The sequence below is a fragment of the Ursus maritimus genome, unplaced genomic scaffold (genome assembly GCF_017311325.1).
Source record: "Ursus maritimus isolate PB19 unplaced genomic scaffold, ASM1731132v1 scaffold_4, whole genome shotgun sequence".
NCBI lineage: Eukaryota > Metazoa > Chordata > Mammalia > Carnivora > Ursidae > Ursus > Ursus maritimus.
In genome coordinates, this window is record NW_024426552.1 from 64,426,964 (window position 1) to 64,446,829 (window position 19,866).

Genomic DNA, 19,866 nt, shown 5'->3' on the forward strand with positions numbered 1-19,866 from the left:
TATCTTAGTAATTTGAGGATGCAGCCAAAATGATACTTACAGGGAAATTTATAGCCTCAAAATGTTTCTTTATTTAAAAAAAAATTGAAAATGAATGAAAGATTCCTCTTGAGGAAAAAACAATACCGTTTTAAGCTTAAAGAAAGCAGAGAAAGAGAGTAATAAAGGTTAGAATCAAAACTATAGGTAACAAAGAAATATTAGAGAATAAACATAACTAAAAGTAATTTATTTGAAAACAAATAAAAAGATCAGTCGGGGCACTGGGTGGCTCAGTTGGTTAAGCGTCTGCTTTCCGCTCAGGTCATGATCTCAGGGTGCTGGGATCAATCTCTGGGTGTGGCTCCCTGCTCAGTGGGGAGTCTGCTTCTCCCTCTGCCCTTCCCCCCCCACTCATGCTCACTCACTCTGTCATGTGCGTGCTCTCTCTCTCTCTGTCTCTCAAATAAATAAATAAAATCTTAAAAAAAAAAAAAAACTAACCGCTAATGAGAAATGATGAAGAAAAAAAGAAAAAACACAAATAAAAATATTAAAATGAAAAAAATGGATAAAATTTTAGCTATAGTATGTTTTATTTTTTAAATTATGAGAATTTTATAAAAATTTCATCCCAGTAAATTTGGGATGGAAATGGATGATTTTTCTAGAAAAAGTGTTATCGAATATGACTCAAAGAGAAATGGAAAGCCTGAAGAAACCAGCAATACTTAATGTCTCTTCTTCTCCACCCTGGAGAGGTGGATGCTGGAAAACTGAAGATTGTTTTACAGATGAATTTTAACAAATATTCAAGGAACAAATAATTCTTATCTTCTACGAACTGTTTCAGAGAATAGAAAAGTAGGGGAAGCAACCCAGTTCTTTTATAATTTTAGGATGATCTCAACATCAAAACTAAACAAGAATAACACAAAAAACAATGTAGAACAATTTTACTTAAGAACATAGTTACAGGGGTGCCTGGGTGGCTTAGTCGGTTAAGTGTTTGCCTTTGGCTTAGGCCAATGATCTCTATTTCTTTAACTTCATAAAAGTTAATTACAAAAAAACAAAACTATTGCTGACATGGTAATTTAGACTCTACAAGCATTCTCATTCAAGTTAGGAAGAAGACAAGGAAGACTGATATCATTTCTATTCAACGTTGTACTGAATGTTCTAGCAAATGCAATAAAACAAGTAAAAGAAATGAGATATAAGAATTGAGAACAAGAAAGAATGTAATTGCATAAAAAATTCAGGAGAATCAAAAAACTATAGAAATAATGATTGTGGATGCAAAAATGATAGGCAAAAGCCAGCAGTGATTTGTTATACTAGTAGTAACCATTTGGGATTTCTCTAAAAAAAACAGTGAATTTCTTCTTCTGATATATTTTATCCAAATGAAAGTTTCCTAATAAGAGGAAATAAACCCTCTGTTACTATAGTGATCTCATTTCTCAACCTTATCAGACCCAATACCATCTTTTATAACATATTTTAAAGTCCCCTTTAACTATGGTATTTGTCTTTCTCAGTCTTCTTCCACTTAGCATACCTTCTAGGTCCATTCCACAAATGGAATGACCTCATCCCTTTTTATGGCTACATAATATTCCATTGTAGATATATGACACATATTCTTTATCCTTCTGAGTCTTAGATTGCTTCCATATCTGGGCTATTGTAAATAATGCTGCAATAAACATAGGGGTGCATATATCTTTTTGACATAGGGTTTACATTTTCTTTGGGTAAATACCCAGTGGTGGAATTATTGGATCATACATTATTTCTATTTTTAATTTTTTGAGGAACCTCCATACTGTTTTCCAGTGGATACACCAATTTACATTCCCACCAATAGTGTATGAGGGTTACTTTTTCTCCTTGTCCCCACCAATATTTGCTATTTATTCTCTTTTTGATTTTAGCCATTCTGGCAGGTGTAGGTAATTTTTCATTTTGGTTTTGATTTGCATTTCCCTGATGATGAATGATTTTGAGCATCTTTTCATGTGTCTGTTGGCCATCTGTATGACTTATTTGGAAAAATGTCTGTGTGGATCTTCAGCGCATTTTTTTTTCAAGATTTTATTTAAATTCAAGTCAGTTCACATATAGTGTAGTATTAGCTTCAGGAGTAGAATTTAGTCATTCATCAGTTGCATATAACACCCAGTGCTCATTACATCAAGTGACCTCCTTAATGAGCATCACCCAATTACCCCATCCCTGCACCCACCTCCCCTCCAGCAAACTTCAGTTTGTTCCTTATATGTAAGAGTCTCTTATGGTTTGCTTCCCTCTCTGTCTTTATCTTACTTTATTTTTCCTTCTTTTCCCCTATGTTCATCTGTTTTGTTTCTTAAATTCCACATGTGAATGAAATCATGTCTTTCTCTGACTGGCTTATTTGGCAAAGCATAATACACTCCAGCTCCATCCAACTCATTGCAAATGGCAAGATTTCATTCTTTTTGGTGGCTGAGTAATATTCCATTGTGTATATATACCACATCTTTATCCACTCATCAGTTGATGGACATTTGGGCTCTTTCCATGTTTTGGCTATTGTGGATAGTTCTGCTGTAAACATTGAGGTGCATGTGCCCCTTCAAATCACTATTTTTGTATCCTTTGGGTAAATACCTAGTAGTGCAATTGCTGGGTCATAGGGTAGTTCTTTTTTTGACTTTCTGAGGAACCTCCATACTGTTTTCCAGAGTGGCTACATCAGTTTGCATTCCCACCAACAATGTAAGAGGGTTCCCCTTTCACCACATCCTTGCCAACATCTGTTGTTTCCTGAGTTGTTAAATTTAGCCATTCTGACTAGTGTGAGGTGGTATCTCATTGTGGTTTTGATTTGTATGTCCCTGATGATGAGTGTTGAGCATTTTTTCATGTGTCTTTTAGCCATTTATGTGTCTTCTTTGGAGAAATGTCTGTTCATGTCTTCTGCCCATTTCTTAACTGGATTTTTTTATTTTTTAGGTGTTGAGTTTTATAAGTTCTTTATAGATTTTGGATACTAGCTTTTATCCAGTATATCATTTGCATGTATCTTCTTCCATTTCATAGACTGCCTTTTGGTTTTCCTTTGCTGTGCAGAAGCTTTTATCTGGATGAAGTCCCAGTAGTTCATTTTTGCTTTTGCTTCCCTTGCTTCTGGACATGTGTCTAGTAAGAAGTTGCTGCAGCTGAGGTCAAAGAGGTTGCTGCCTGTGTTCTTCTCTAGGATTTTGATGGATTCCTGTCTCACATTTAGGTCTTTCATCCCTTTAGAATTTATTTTTGTGTATGGTGTAAGAAAGTGGCCCAGTTTCATTCTTCTACATGTGGCTGTCCAATTTTCCCAGCACCATTTAAGAAGAATGTCTTTTTTTTCCTTTGGATATTCTTTCCTGCTTTGTCAAAAATTAGTTGACCAGATAGTTGTGGGTCCATTTCTGGGTTCACTACTGTGTTCCATTGATCTTGTGCCAGTACCATACTGTTTTGATGATTACAGCTTTGTAATACGGCTTCAAGTCCAGAATTGTGATGTCTCCCACTTTGCTCTTCTTTTTCTACCTTGTTTTCAATTTAAATTTTGTCAGTTAACATATAGTGCAATATTGGTTTCAGGAGTAGAATTCAGTGATTCATCAATTACATGCAATGCTCAGTGCTCATCACAAGTGCCCTCTTTAATACCCATCACCCATCTAGCCCATGCCCTGCCCACCTCCCTCCATCAACCCTGTTTGTTTTCTGTCATTAAGAGTCACTTATGGCTTGTTTAAAGACAAATACCGTGTGATCTCACTCATATGTGGAATTTAAGAAAGAAAACAGATAAACATATGGGAAGGGGGAAAAGAAAAAAAGGAGAGAGGGAAACAAGCTCTTCTTTTTCAACATTACTTTAGCTATTCAGGGTCTTTTCTGGTTCCACACAAATTTTAGAATTGTCTGTTCTAGCTCTGTGAAAAATGCTAATGTTGTTTTGATAGGGATTGCATTGAATGTGTAGATTGCTTTGGAAGTATAGACATTTTAACAATATTTGTTCTTCCAATCCATGAGCATGGAATGTTTTTCCATTTCTTTGTGTCTTCCTCAATTTCTTTTGTAACTGTTCTGTAGTTTCCAGAGTACAGATATTTTACCTCTTTGATTAGGTTTATTCCTAAGTATCTTATGGTTTTTGGCGCAATTGTAAATAGGATTGATTCCTTGATTTCTCTTTCTGCTGCTTAATTATTGGTGTATAGAAATGCAACAGACTTCCGTGTGTTGATTTTATATCCTGTAACTTTGCTGAATTCCTGTATCAGTTCCAGCATTTTTTTGGTGGAGTCTTTTGGGTTTTCTACATAGAGTATCATATTGTCTGTGAAAAGTGAAAGTTTGACTTCTTCCTTGCTGATTTGGATGCCTTTTATTTCTTTTTGTTGTCTGACTGCTGAGGCTAGGACTTCTAGGACTATGTTGAACAACAGTGGTGAGAGTGGCCATCCCTGTCTTTTTCCTGACCTTAGGGGAAAAGCTCTCAGTTTTTCCCCATTGAGCATGATTTTAGCCGTAGGTCTTTCATATATGGCCTTTATGATGTTAAGGTATGTTCCTTCTATCCCTACTTTCTTCAGGGTTTTTATCAAGAGAGGGTGACATACTTTGTCAAATGCTTTTTCTCCATCTATTGAGAGGATCATATGGTTTTTATCCTTTCTTTTATTAATGTGGTGTATTATGATGATTGATTTGCAGATATTGAACTACCCCTGCAGACCAGGAATAAATCCCACTTGATCATGGTGAATAGTTCTTTTAATGTGCTGTTGGATTTGATTAGCTAGTTGTTGAGAATTTTTGCATCCATGTTTATCAGGGATATTGGTCTATAATTCTCCTTTGTAGTGGGGTCTTTGTCTGGTTTTGGAATCAAGGTAATGCTGGCCTCATAGAATGAGTCTGGAAGTTTTCCTTCCATTTCTATTTTTAGAATAGTTTAATAAGAATAGTATTAATTATTTAAATATTTGATGGAATTCCCCTGGGAAGCCATCTGGCCCGGGACTCTTGTTCGTTGGGAGATTTTGATTACTGATTCAATTTCTTAGCTGGTTATAGTTCTGTTCAAATTTTCTATTTCTTCCTGCTTCAGTTTCGGTAGTTTATATGTTTCTAGGAATTTATCCATTTCTTCCTGATTGCCTAATTCAAATTGGCATACAATTGCTCATAATATTCTCTTAATAGTTGTCTGTATTTCTTTGGTATCGGTTGTGATCTCTCCTCTTCCATTCATGATTTTATTTATTTGGATCCTTTCTCTTTTCTTTTGATAAGTCTGGCTAAGAGGGATATCAATTTTGTTAATTCTTTCAAAGAACCAGCTCCTAGTTCACTGTATTTTTGGTTTCTATATCATTTATTTCTGCTCTGATCTTTATTATGTCCCTTCTCCCACTGGATTTAGGCTTCATTTGCTGTTCTTTTTCCAACTCCTTTAGGTATAAGATTAGGTTGTGTATTTGAGACTTTTCTCGCTTCTTGAGAAAGGCCTATATTGCTATGTACTTCCCTCTTAGGATTACCTTTCCTGCATCCCAAAGATTTTGTACTGTTTTCATTTTCATTTGCTTCCATGTATTTTTTTAATTCTTTTTTTTAATGTTTTTTAATTATATTATGTTAGTCACCATACAGTACATCCCTGGTTTCTGATGTAAAGTTCGATGATACATTAGTTGCGTATAACACCCAGTGCACCATGCAATACGTGCCTTCCTTACTACCCATCACTAGTCTATCCCATTAATTCTTTTTAAATTTCATCTCTTCATTCTTTAGTAGGGTGTTTTTAACCTCCATGTATTTGTGGTCTTTCCACATTTTTTCTTTTGATTGACTTCAAGTTTCATAGCATTGTGGTCTGAAAATTTGCATAGTATGATCTCAATCTTTTTGTACTGTTTGAGGCCTGTTTTGTGACCCACTATGTGATCTATTCTGGAGAATGTTCCATGTGTACTCAAAAAGAATATGTATTCGCTGCTTCAGGATGAAATGCTCTGAATATAACTGTTAAATCCATCTGATCCAGTTTGTCATTCAAAGCCCTTGTCTCCTTGTTATCTTCAGCTTACATGATCTGTCCATTGCTGTGAGTGGGATGTTAAAGTCCCCTACTATTTTGTGTTATTATCAATGAGTTTCCTTAGGTTTGTTATTAATTGGTTTATATTTTTGGCTGCTCCCAAGTTAGGGACATAAATATTTACAATCATTAAATCTTCTTGATGGATAGACCCCTTTATTATGATATGGTGCCCTACTTCATCTCTTATTACAATCTTTGGCTTAAAATCTAGTTTGTCTGATATAAGTATGGCTACTCCAGCTTTCTTTTGCTGTCCATTAGCATGATGAATGGTTCTCCATCCCCTCACTTTCAATCTGGAGGTGTCTTTGGGTCTAAAATGAGTCTCTTGTGAGCAGCATTATCTATGGGTCTTTTTTTTTTTTAGTCCATTCTGCTTCTCTGTGTTTTTTAATTGGAGCATTTAGTCCATTTACATTCAGAGTAACTATTGAAAGATGAGTTTAATGCCATTGTATTACCCATAAAGTTGCTATTCCCATAGATTGTCTCTGTTCCTTTCTAGTCTTTGTTGCTTTTGGTCTCACTTTCCTGCTCAAAGGGTCCCCCTTCATATTTCTTGCAGAGCTGATTTAGTGTTCACAAACTCCTTTAGTTTTTGCTTGTCTTGGAAACTCTTTATCTCTCCTTCTATTCTGAATGACAGCCTTGCTGGATAAAGTATTCCCAGCTGCATATTGTTCCCATTTAGCACATTGAATATATCATGCCAGTCCTTGTGGCCTGGACAGGTCTGCGGCTAATCTTATGTGTTTACCTTTGTAGGCTAAGGACTTTTTCTTCTGATCTGCTTTCAGAATTCTCTCTTTATCTTTGTATTTTGCAAGTTTCACTATGATATGTCACGGTGTTGACCTGTTTTTGTTGATTTTTGAAGCAAGTTCTTGTGTCTCTTGGATTAGAATGCCTTTTTCCTTCTCCCAGATTGGTTAAGTTCTCAGCTATAATGTGTTCAAATAAACTTTCTGCCCCTTTTTCCCACTCTTCTTTTTCCAGGACTCCTATGATACAGATATTTTTTTCACTTTACGGAATCACTGAGCTCCCTAAGTCTTTCTTTGTAATCTAATAGTTTTGTTTTCCTCTTTTTTTCAGGTTTGTTACTTCCTTAATTTTATCTTCTATATCACCTATTCATTCCTATTTCTTTCATCCTCATTGTGATTATATCCAGCCTGTTTTGTATCTCAGTTATAGCATTTTTAATTTCAGCCCGACGAGTCTTAGGTCCTTTTATCTGTGCAGCAAGGGTCTCTTTGGTGTCTTCTCTGCTTTTTTCAAATCCAGTCAATCTTATAGCTGTTGACTTAAATTCTTGTTCAGACATATTGTTTATATGTGCTTTGAGCAAGTCCCTGGCTGTGATTTCTTCCTGACCTTTCTTTTGGGGAGAATTCCTCCATCTTTTCATTTTGGCTAAGTTTCTGTCTTTTGCATGTTATAAAAGTTTGTTATGTTTTCCTGCACCTGAGAGTAATGCTATATTTAAAAAGAGTCATACACTGTCCAAGGCCTGGCATTTCAGGAAGTGTTTCTAGTGCATGCTGTGTGCACTCTGCTTTTGCGTTTTGGCTGCTCTTTCCCACAGGTCAGCCCTCTGCAGGGTTCCTCCTTGCCCACAGTGGGTATTGTTTGGACCTTTAACTGGATATGCTTCGTTTGTTAAAATAAGCCTGGAAAAAAAGAAATAGGAAAAAAAATAAAAAGAAATCCTGATCCAAAAAAAAAAAAAAAAAAAAGAGAGAGAGAGAGAAAAGTAAAAGAAACAATAACAACAACAAAAACCCAAACAAACAATCAAGAAACTATAAGGCTGATTCCAAAGAAAAAGAAAGGGGGGAAAAAAGAAAGAACAAGAAAAGTGAAAAAAGAAGCCTAATCCAGAAAAAGAGAAAAGGAAATGAAAAAACAAATTAACAGACAAAAAACTATAAGCCTGATTCCAAAGGGGTGGGGGAGAGAGAAGAAGAAAAAAAAAATACAGCCTGGTCCTATTCCCATTGGAACTGAAGATGATGCTTTGAAGCACTGTATAATGAGTAGACTTGGTGCATGCAGGGTGCTGCCTGTGCTGGTCTTCTGGGGGAGAGGTCCACTGTGCTGGTCCAGCATCAGTCCTGCCTCAGGAAATATGCACTTGCCAAGTACAGGGAAGCAGTGTTTGGTGTAAGCAGTTCCTGCCTTTACTGGTTCTACCCATCTTTTAATCTGATTGTTTGGTTTTGGGTAATGAGTCATATAAATTCTTTATATATTTTAGATATTTACCCATTACTGAATATATCATTTGCAAGTATCTTCCCCCATTCAGTAGGTTTTCTTTTTGTTTTGTTAATGGGTACTTCACTGTGCAAAAGCTTTTTATTGTGATGTAGTCCCAATAGTTTATTTTTGCTTTTGTTTCCCTTGTCCTAGGAGACATATCTAGAAAAATGTTGCAGTGGTTGATGTCAAAAAAAATTACTGCCTATGCTCTCTTCTAGGATTTGTATGGTTTTAGGTCTCACATTTAGCCCTTAATCCATTTTGAGTTTATTTTTGTATATGATGTTAGACAGTGGTCCAATTTCATTCTCTTGCATATATTTGTCCAATCTTTCCAGCACTATCTATTATACATTCTTGCCTCCTTTTTTATAGATTAATTGACCAGGGTTTATTTCTGGGCCATCTGTTCTGTTCCATTGATCTATATGCCTATATATCTCTATTTTTGTGCCAGTACCATACTGTTTTGATTACTACAGCTTTGTAGTATAGCTTGAAATCTTTAATAAATCAATTTAGAATTAAGAAAAACAAGACAACATACCACTCATAATGTCAACAATTTTTCTTTTTATTTAATTTGTTGAAATAGGGATTGGAAAAGCATTGATGTCACTAATATGTTTTCCAAAACAAGTAAAGAAAATCTTTGTAAAGTTCTGGAAAAAAACAAAGTAAAGTCTTCTTTCAGTTTACATGATAGTTCCATCCTCGTAAATTTCAGTGAATTTTAAGTCTGTGTAAAAGAATACTTTAGTTCATAAAACTGAAATTATGTTCCAGCCTTACAGTTACAAACAGGTCTTCCAAGTACATGAATATACCACTGGATTTTCAAAAGCTTTGCAGAATGTAGTAGAGTTCTTTATTGTGAAAGACTGGTCCCTGAATTGTAAGACATTTACCATTCCTAAATTCCCCTCCCACTAAATGACGCTAGCAATCTGTAAATCATCTGGACAAGCAACACTTCACATAAATTTCTGTAACCTCTCTGAGGGAACAGTATTTTTCTCATTGAGAATCATTGGCTTAGGAGTCTGAGTACATTTGCTATGGGTAAACTCTTTTTTCCAAGTCACAATTACCATTTTGATTGGAAATGTATTTCCTTAACCAGCATGTCACGTTCACAGGCTAATCTGATACCTTCAAAATCAACCGAACATTTCATCAGCATGGTAATACTGTGCATATAACCTGTACAACATGAAGTCTATTAACAAAAGTGGAACTTGGGACATATGGATTTAACCTAAGAAACTCATTATGGGTATCATATCAAGTTGAACATTCTTATGCCATAGAATAGTTGTGTAATAAATGGAAACTTAATCCTTGAAAAGTATAAAATGGTCATGGGAATCAGATACACAAAAGAAGCTTTAGTAGATTTCTTTATCAAATAATGTGATAGTTCTGGAGTTCATGCAGTAGACTGAGCTCTCTTACAACAACTTATTTATGGCCTAGAAACTACTCCTCTTAAATTGGGTATTAGCTTCAAATTATGCCAGATTTTTGTTGATTTTGGAGTAGCGTAAAAATATGAGAATGTTTTTAGCCATTGAATTTACTACTCAAATGATATTATCCAATCCCATATCTTCAAATAAACCTCTGCAGTTGGCGACTCCCAAATCTTTATTTCCAAGAGTCACTTTTACCTGGAGCTCCAGACTTATATATCCAATGCCTGTAACATATTTACGTGAATATTTCTATGTATCTCAAATGTGTCATGTTGAAAATTGAACTTGTGATTTTTCTCACACAATCTTGTTCCCCTGACATTTCTTATCTCAGTAAATAATACCACCATCCAGTTGTTTAGATCAGTAACACTGGCGGTCTTTCTTCACTTTTCTCTTTCTCTCATGCCCCATATCTAGAACTTTTGATAGTCCTGTAGGGTTCTGTCTTTATATTATAAACCCGACTGCTTAGCACCACGTCCACCTGAGTCAAAGCCTGTATTATTTCTTATGTGAGAAGCTGCAGTACAATTGTAGTATATTATAGCATATTCACTGTTAAACATTTCAAGTCAGTTGCTTGCTTAAAATTTTCTGATGAATTCCCATTACATTTCTGACAAAATCCAAAGTTTTTATCATAACCTGGAAACCAGTCTTCTGAATATCTGGATATCTTTCTGACCTCATTTCCTATCATATCTTCCTCATTCATTCCATTCCAGCCGCAGGGCCTTCTTGCAGTCAGAGAACGCAGCAAGCACGCATCTGCCTGGGGGCATTTGTATTTGCTGTTTCCTGAGCCTGACAGTATCTGCCCTCCATCCACATTATTATGACTTTCTCTCTATAGTTGGATCTCTGTTCAATGTCACCCTTTAAGAAGTCCTTATCAACTATCCTATCTAAAATAGCACTTCTCACCAGTCTTCTCATGCCCATCTTAATTTTTCATAGTATTTATCCCTACTTGGCATAGTATTATATATTTGTTCGTTTATAGTCTGTCTCCCCCACTGGAATGTAAGTTCCATTGCTGTAAGCACATCATTGAATTACAAACAGAACCAATGATGAGTTACTCTTAACATATACTATTTAATATTTTGACTGAATTTTAAGTACAAAATTGCATAACATTTTTTTCACTTTTCAAAATGGTTTAGGTTGATCTTCTAAACCACATTTTTTCTCATTACCTGACTTAAATCAGTGGGAGTAACAAAGGAAGGCGGTGTTGGTATGTGAAAGAAGACTAAAAAAGATGCCTGGTGATACTAAAACTATGCTGAAGATTGATGGTGTATGTTTTCTTTACAAGCAGTATTAATTTTTGGAATTACTAATGATGTGACTAAATTATAAGATAAGCAGTCTAATTATTAATGATAAAATGCTGGCTAAACTGGATCACCCTTGGTGTTATATTTTACATGATATTTATGTTATCCAAATATAAATATATTGAATATGAAAATATTAAATACTTAATTACTACAGTTTTGATATTTTTTTATTTTAGGAAATGATTTGCAGCTGAGTGAATCAGGAAGTGACAGTGATGATTGAAGAAACATTCAGCTATAAATATAAAGTTTGTAAGATGTGATAATTTATTTTATATTTAGAATAAAGATTCCTGATACTGAAGAAAATGTATCTTAACTTTTGATGATAAAAGAAAGTAAATTTGTTTCAGAATTTACAGTCAATGTTATATTTTTGAACTTTTTTAAGTAGTAGCATTTTCATGTGCTTTCCATTTATTAGGTTCTAGAGATGAGAAAACAGAGGTTAGGTAACTTGCCCACATGCTGTTAGTTAACAAGTGGCAAATCAGGTGTTGTAGAGTTCAAGTTCAATGCTCTGTTTTAAAACACTGCTGTTTCTCAATTGTGAAATGTCAAAACAATTGATTTATAATAAATGCCCATGGTTTTAATTATATCTCTGAGCATTTTATATCTGGTAGTCCTTAAATTTCAGTTGAGAGTACTTTAATTCTTGACAAAATTAAGCTATAATTTAGGATAAAAGTAAAGCCAAATAATCATTTTAATGAAAATGTTGTTGTATCTCATAATATTTTTTGTCATTTAAAAATTTTGCTTTTGAGAAAAAAATAAGTTTAATTAATTGTGTTAAGTAGATTAATAATTAGTATTAACATCTACAGTATTTTTGAGTTTGGAGAAAATGATTATGGTTGAGAGCCACTGACCAGCAGCAAGTTCTTTTTTTCTTTTTTACGTTTTTTTTTAACTTCACTTTTTAGAGCAGTTTTCAGTTCATAGCAAAATTGAGCAGAAAGTACAGAGAATTCTCATATTCTCCCTGTTCCCCTCCACACACAACCTCATCCACTATAAACATCTACACCAGAGTGGTACATTTTTACAACTGATGAATCTTACATTGACACGTCATCACCTAAAGTCCATATTTGCATTAGAGTTTGCTCTTTGTATTGGGTTTCAACAAATGTATAATGATATGTAGTCACCATTATAGTATCATACAGAATAGTTTCCCTGCCCTGAAAATCCTGTGCTCTGCCTACTCATTTATTCCTCCTTCCCCCACCCCCAACTGCTGGCAGCCACTGATCTTTTGCCGTCTCCTTAGTTTTGCCTTTTACGGCATGTCACATAGTTAGAATCATACAGTGTGCTGCCTTTTCAGACTGGCTTCTTTCACTTAAGCACTTAAGCTTCCTCCGTGTCTTTTTCATGGCTTGATAGCTCATTCATTTTTGTCAGTGAATAATATTACATTGTTTGGATGTACCAAACTTACTCTCTAACCTACCGAAAGAATTTTGGTTGCTTTCAAGTTTTGGCAGTTGAAGTTGAATAAAAAAATTTTGTCATAATTGCCTTTTACCATAGGAATTTCTGTAGTTTTGGGTTTTTTTTAATCTTTAAATTTTGTTTTTAATCTCTCTTACTTTCTTCTCTCTCTCTCTCCCTTCCTTTCTGTGGCCTACCTTCAGTTAATCTATTTTTATCTTCATTTTTATATCTATTTTATTCATTAATAGTTATCTGAGAACCACAACTATGTCATTTATTACTTAATTAAAACAAACGCAAATATTTAAAGTAGCTAGTAAAACATGCTTATCATTTTAACATAGTAATACAAATTATAATGTTTTTTACTGAAACTTATTATGCTAAGATTTCTTTGATTAGTGATTGCTGTACCAGAAATGAGCACATGGTGGTCTGAGCTGATAATGCCAGCTACATAACATTATGTTCTCAAACTATACCTCTTGCAGTCAAAACAGCTCATCCTTTCTCCCTCTTAATATTTCCCCCATAAATGAAACATGTTCTTAAAGACATGTCTTTTTTATGGTCTGAATACCTAGAGTATCATTCTCTCTGCCCTTTAAGGATGAGTATAAGTGGTTTAGAGAGGAATGAAATAATATCTCCCATGCCTCTGTATCCCTCATTTGATATTTTTTCAGACACTGAAATGCAGGGATTACAAGATTACAAGATATGAGGTTCTCTGCCAGAATCATCTGATGATCCTGACATGATGCCGAGCAAATACCTTTTCTCCCATCTTTATTGAAATGTAATTGACATATAACATTGCATATATTTAAGATGTACAGTGTGATGATTTGACACACATATATATTATGGAATGATTACTATAATAAGGTTAGTTGACATAAGCACTATATCATTTTACTTTACCTGTTCTGAATGGTTTGATGAAAATAATGATGATATATGCTTGCAAGTAGGAAAAGTAAGTTGGCCACAAAGGAGCAAAAATCAATGGGTTTGAACCATTCTGTAACACTACACTAATGCACTGAAGTTAGGAAAGCTGCATCTGCACAAGGATATGAGTGTGACCTATAGTGTATACATTAAATGTTATCCATAGTTTGGTAAGAAGACATTCTTAGACCTGTCAGAAATCAGGAATTATATCCTTCACATATCATTCCTATAATAATTACTTTAGTAATTTCCAATTTATTAAGAGATGAGGCAAAATTAGAAGTCAAGCAGAGAAAGACAATTATCATATGATTTCTCTCATCTATGGAACATAAGAACTAGGATGATCGGTAGCGGAAGAAAGGGATAAAGAAAGGGGGGGTAATCAGAAGGGGGAATGAAACATGAGAGACTATGGACTATGAGAAACAAACTGAGGGCCTCAGAGGGGAGGGGGTGGGGGAATGGGATAGACTGGTGATGGGTAGTAAGGAGGGCACGTATTGCATGGTGCACTGGGTGTTATACACAGCTAATGAATCATCGAACTTTACATCGGAAACCGGGGATGTACTGTATGGTGACTAACATAATATAATAAAAAATCATTAAATAAAAAAAAAGAGATGAGGCAAAATTAGGAACTCAAGAATGGAAAAAATATCATAAAAATATATTCTAAAAAGGTTGATAGCTCTCCTACCCTGCCTTCATGAAAGAGACTCACTCAATTTGAAGGTTAGGTGACAGTCATGTCCCTCAACATTTTACATGGAAGTGACCTCTTAGATTCTGGCCAGTGGAGAAGAGTGAAGAGCTTAGCCCTGGTAGCCTAAGATTGCAATCCTTGTTGGGGAGATGGCATTCTAGCTGAGGCTATGCACAGGCAGAGCAGGGACCAGAGATGCCACAAGCTATTCATACACTCCTCGCTAACCCTGGGGCTATATGCTTATGCACAGGACAGTGAAAATGGCCTGATAAAAAGTAAAATCTGGGAAGACTTGAAAACAACCTGAACTTTGAACGCACTCCCCTACACACACAGATCCATCAGCAAACAACAAAGCCTTAGTGGTTCAAGGTGTACAGTCTTTGCTCCAAGTAATACACACTGCTTCACTGCCACTTCTAAATCTCATTCAAGTTTTTCTGGCCTAGACCCAACCAGAGAAGATGATTCCTGGAAACGGTTCCTACCTTAAACCGAGTTGACAATAAACAACCCTAAAACTGGAAACAACCCAAATGTCCATCGACAAAAGAATGGGGAGATAAATTGTGTCATATTTGCATAGTCAATTCTACTGAACAACAGGAAAAAGAAATCTTGTTACAGACAACAAAATAGATGAGTCTCACAGACGTAATGTTGAGCAAAAAAATCAAACACAAATAATACAAACAGTATTATTCCATTTATATGAAATTCAAAACAAACAAAATAGATCTCTGGTGATAGAAGCCAGAAAAGTGATTACCTTGGGGGAGGACAGTTTGGGAGACAGAAGGGAAGCAGTAAGTATTATTTTCTGAAGGGCTTTCAGCACTGAGATCCTAGAAATACATATATATTTTTCATCTTATCTGGGTGATGGTTGTGTGTTACACAAATATAGAAAATGGAGCTTTACACTTAAGATTTGTGCATTTTAAGTTATATTTAATTTTAAAAGTCCAAATACAAAGTCAATAGAGAAAAATATTTGCAATGAAGACAATGACAGCATTAATATCAATAATATAGATTTTATAAACCTACAAGAAGGGAAGAAACAACTCACTAAGAAAATGAGCAAAGGAAATGAATAGGCAGTTCTAAAAATTATAAAAACATACTTTTACCTTAGCAATCTCACTTCTAGATATTTATCCTTCAGATATATTTGACTTATATACAAGGTTATTATGACAGTTTCATTTATAATAGGAAACTAAACAACCTGGATATGCATCCTTTTGTTACTGATTTTTTGGAGTTGTTTATATAATCTGGACACAAACAGTTTGACAGATATATGTAATATGAATATTTTCTCCCACTCTGTGAGTTGTCTTTTCACTCTTAACGTGTATTTTGGTGAATGAAAGTTCTTAATTTTATATTATAAATTTATAATAATTTTATAATCCAAATAGTCAATATCCAAGATAGTCCAAAATATCAATTGTTTTTCTTTTATGGTAACCATATTTTATGTCTTATTTGAAAAATCTTGGCATACTTCACAGAGAACACAAAGATGTTTTCCTCTAAAAGCTTTATTTTTTTAAAAACAGATCCATAATCTATATAGAATTGTTTTTTACATATGGTGTTAAGGGCTAAAATTATTTTTTTCCCATGTGGATATCCAGATGGTATTTATTTATTGAAAACACCATCATTTCCCCCACTGTACTGCAGTGTCAATTTTGTCATTAATGATGTCATTAATGATGACATACATACATACATGTGTATGTCTTCTGAAGTCCGTTTTGTTCCATTTGTTGCCTTACTATTGTGTTGATTCCACTCTGTTATAATTACAATAGTTTTATAATAGGTCTTATATTGGGTAGTGCAAGTCTTCCACTATTGTTCTTCAAGATTGCCTTTGCTATTCTTCACTTTTTGCATTCCCATATGAATTTTAAAAATCAACTTGTCATTTTCTACACTCACAAAACCTATTGGGATTCTGTATTGAAACAACAGGTTGATTTGGAATATTGACATCTTTATAATATGAAATTTCTAAATCATGAGCATGGTATGTCTCTTCACTGATTTAGATTTTCTTTCATTTCTTTCAATGATATTTTATAGTGTTTAACATTGAGGTCTTAGACATCTTTTATTAGGTTTTTTTCCTAGGTATTTTTATGCAATTATTGCTGGTATCACTTTTAAAATTCCCTTTTCTATTTGTTTTTGCTGATATTTAAATACAATTTATTTTTGTGTGCTTTTTTTAAAAAATATTTTATTTATTTACTTGAGAGAGAGAGAGCACAAGCGGGCAGAGGGGCAGAGGGAAAGGGAGAAGCAGGCTTCCTGCTGAGCAAGGAGCCCAATGCGGGGCTCGATTCCAGGATTCTGGGATCACAATCTGAGCCAAAGGCAGATGCCCCTTGTGTGCTGATTCTATATTCATACACCTTGTTCAACATGTTTTCTTTTAATTTCTTATCTTACTTCTCTCTGACTATATTAGTATCTATCATTTTAGAGCTTCAGTCTCCTTTCTGAATATGAGTGCAAAATATCACTCTGCTGACATACTCACTGAGGTCATAAATATTTTTTACTCTTATCACTGATATCTTAGATTCTTCCACTTTTATTACCTCTTTTGTCTCTGAAGACTTTGTGCTCATTTCTACCCAGGAGTTGCTTTTCTCTTTGATTTCTTCCCTTTTATTCTTCTGATTTCAACTTAGCAAAGTGATAGGGTATAAGAGACAGCTTGATATATGATAGCAAGAACTCTAGAATAGGCCACAGAGGCTAGAGTTCTTGCTCTGTTCCTTCTGAGCTCTCCTGTAATATTCTGTAAGCTAGACTAGGAGAGGGATTTCAAACCAGTGTTCCCTAAATTCCTGTCATAAGAATCACCAGGTGTGCTTCTTAAAAACAGAAGCTCTTGGATCCCTATTTAAATCTATCGAATAAGAATTTTCAAGAAAAAGGCCTGCAAATATCTGTGTGTGTATACGTGTGTGTACATATGCATACATATATAGATACATACATATATATATGTATATATATGAATTGTTCTGGAATATATATAAACATTATATATATGAATGAATAAATATATATGTGAATGAATTGCCCTACATCACTCTCACCATCAGGGAAATTTAGTTTACATAGGACAAGATGAGGATTCCTTCCATCTCTGATATTATTTGATTCTATGAATGCTAGCATTATATGGCCATAATCAAAAGAAGAATTTCATTTTAAAAAGGAGTATCAGAGTACCAATGCCAATACTCTAGAGTTTGGTATTTGGGGTACCTTTAAGCATCAATGAATTGGTGCATTGCATCCACAGGTGCATTGTATCTGTAGGTGCTCTGCCAGGTCAAATGCTATTCTAGAGGTATAGGCCAGAGCAGGGGGAGCCGGTGATATAATTAGATCTTCAAGGCATCTCAAGGTTAACTTGACTAGTAAATCATGACTGTTTATTTGCTTTGCATTTAAAGTTATAACCACACTAAGTCAGAAGGAATAATACCTTCTTTTGAAAGAATAACTACAGCTTAATCATTAATGGCAGTCAGAAATGGAGCTGGATTCTTCTTTGGCTAAAGGCTGGTGGGAGAGAGGGGTGATGAGGAGTGAGAAGACATGGTCAAAGTCTGAAGTAGAACAAAGTCTGTTCTGGGTTTATTCATCAACAAATTACTCAAATAGGTAATTTAAGAATTTTTCAAGGCATAACGTTATAGGTTCTCTCCCATATTCTCAAATAAAATAATTAATTCTCCTGTTTTCTGATCTCCTTGTTGGTTTAACCCTCATTTTTCTTATAGCTCTCTGGCCTTTCTTTTCCTTTTTCTTTTCACTGACAACTGGAAAGGTATCAACTCTTCTGTTCTTCTTTTACCCCATTACCTTACTGTATAAAATGCATCTATCATCATCATATTGTTCTTGTTCCTCCTCTGATAAAGGGCTAAATATTATATTCTAGAGTCATTTGGGAGCTCATCTACTAAGTATTGAGGAAAATTGTGTCTGCAATAGTACCTAGAAAGTAACTAGTTCATGGGGCACCTGGGTGGTGATGCATCCAACTCTTGATTTTGGCTCAGGTGATGATCTCAGGGTCATGAGTTCAAGCCCCACATAGGGCTCCATGCTTAGCATGGAGTCTTCTTGACATTCTCTCTCCCTCCGACCCTCCCCCCTGCTCATGTGCATGATCTCTCTCCCTCTTTCTCTCTCAGTAAATAAAATATTTTTCTAAAAAAGAAAGTAACTAGTTCATAATTTTTGCTCAAATTGAATTTTACTTATTAATGAAATGATGGATTCATCTTGAAGTGATGAAAGCACAAGGAATGAATTTAGCAAAGAAGAATGATTCCCAAATGTACATAACCAAACCTTTTCTCTCATTTTCTTTAGCTCCACCTCTTCAACTGTTTATAGGATATTTCTAATTGAACTTTATTTTGTTGAAAACCAAAATCAACATCTTTTCTATCTTTGCAAATTCAATTTTGTGATGACTTTCCCTCTTCAACGCATTTCAATTCCCTTATATTCCTACATTCCCATTTCCATACCCTCCATTCCTGAATAATGACCATAGGCATTACTGATACAAATCTCCCATCAATCATGGCAGTTAAAATTCCAGACCTGCCACTTGCTGGTCACATGACTTTGGACAAATTACTCAACCTCTTAGGATATTAGTTCCTATAAAACGGGGATTGTGCTAAGAATTAGAATATAGATAGGTAGATAGATACGATATTTATAATATATATGTAATACATATATATTATTGTTGGCCATAACAGGTGTTCAATGAATGGCAGCTCCTGTGACCATGAAATCAGGTTTTTTTCCCCTGAAATCAGTTTTTAAATCTATACTTGAGGCGTTGTATTCTTAGCTATTTTGTACTCTTTTGCAATTCTCCAACATTGTCTTGCCCCATCTTGTGATGTGTTACTCTTACTTCCTCATGCTCAACATTTTACTTAATTATTTTGAACTAGTCTCTGGGATCCAACCCTTTCTTTTCCTATAGCTTTGTGCTTTGCTTTGGGCCAGGCAGCTGCTAAAACCTGACACACAGAGGGTTAAACCTAGTCCACTCCCAGTGCCCATTTTTACAGTAGGCTGGCAGCCGTCCCAACTGCCTACCGAAGCCAAATGCTTGAGGAGAGTGAGAGTAAGGAGCCAGCTATGAATCCTTTCCAGAAAAATGAGTCCAAGGAAACTCTTTTTTCACCTGTCTCCACTGAAGAGGTACCACCTCGACCCCTCAGCCTTCCAAAGAAGCCATCTCCGGTGAGTTCCCAGATTCCAGTCTGCTTCTGACACGAACAAAATCGCTCTTTTGGTTCTACTTCTTGGCCTCTGGAGTATCAGGCTGAGCTGTATTAGGGTATCAAAAACTATTCTCACTTGGAGTTAGAATTAACCTGAAAACCAAATCTAATCAGACAAACCATGAGAGACTATGGCTACGGGAAACAAACTCAGGGTTGCAGAGGGGAG

General features: G+C 35.1%; 2 protein-coding genes across 3 annotated transcripts in view; both read left to right on the forward strand.

The window, feature by feature from the left end:
- EAF2 (ELL associated factor 2) overlaps positions 1-11,826 on the forward strand; it is a 64,087-nt gene extending 52,261 nt beyond the window's left edge. Inside the window, exon 6 of the mRNA XM_008708178.2 lies at positions 11,402-11,826. Within this exon, the coding sequence (XP_008706400.1) occupies positions 11,402-11,448 (47 nt within the window). The 3' untranslated portion in view covers positions 11,449-11,826. The remainder of the gene's footprint in view (positions 1-11,401) is intronic.
- Positions 11,827-19,551: 7,725 nt separating this feature from the next.
- Positions 19,552-19,866, forward strand: part of SLC15A2 (solute carrier family 15 member 2) — a 31,622-nt gene continuing 31,307 nt past the window's right edge. For both annotated transcript variants that reach the window (XM_008708176.2, XM_008708177.2), the window contains exon 1: positions 19,552-19,656. In XM_008708176.2, the coding sequence (XP_008706398.1) occupies positions 19,552-19,656 (105 nt within the window). The remainder of the gene's footprint in view (positions 19,657-19,866) is intronic.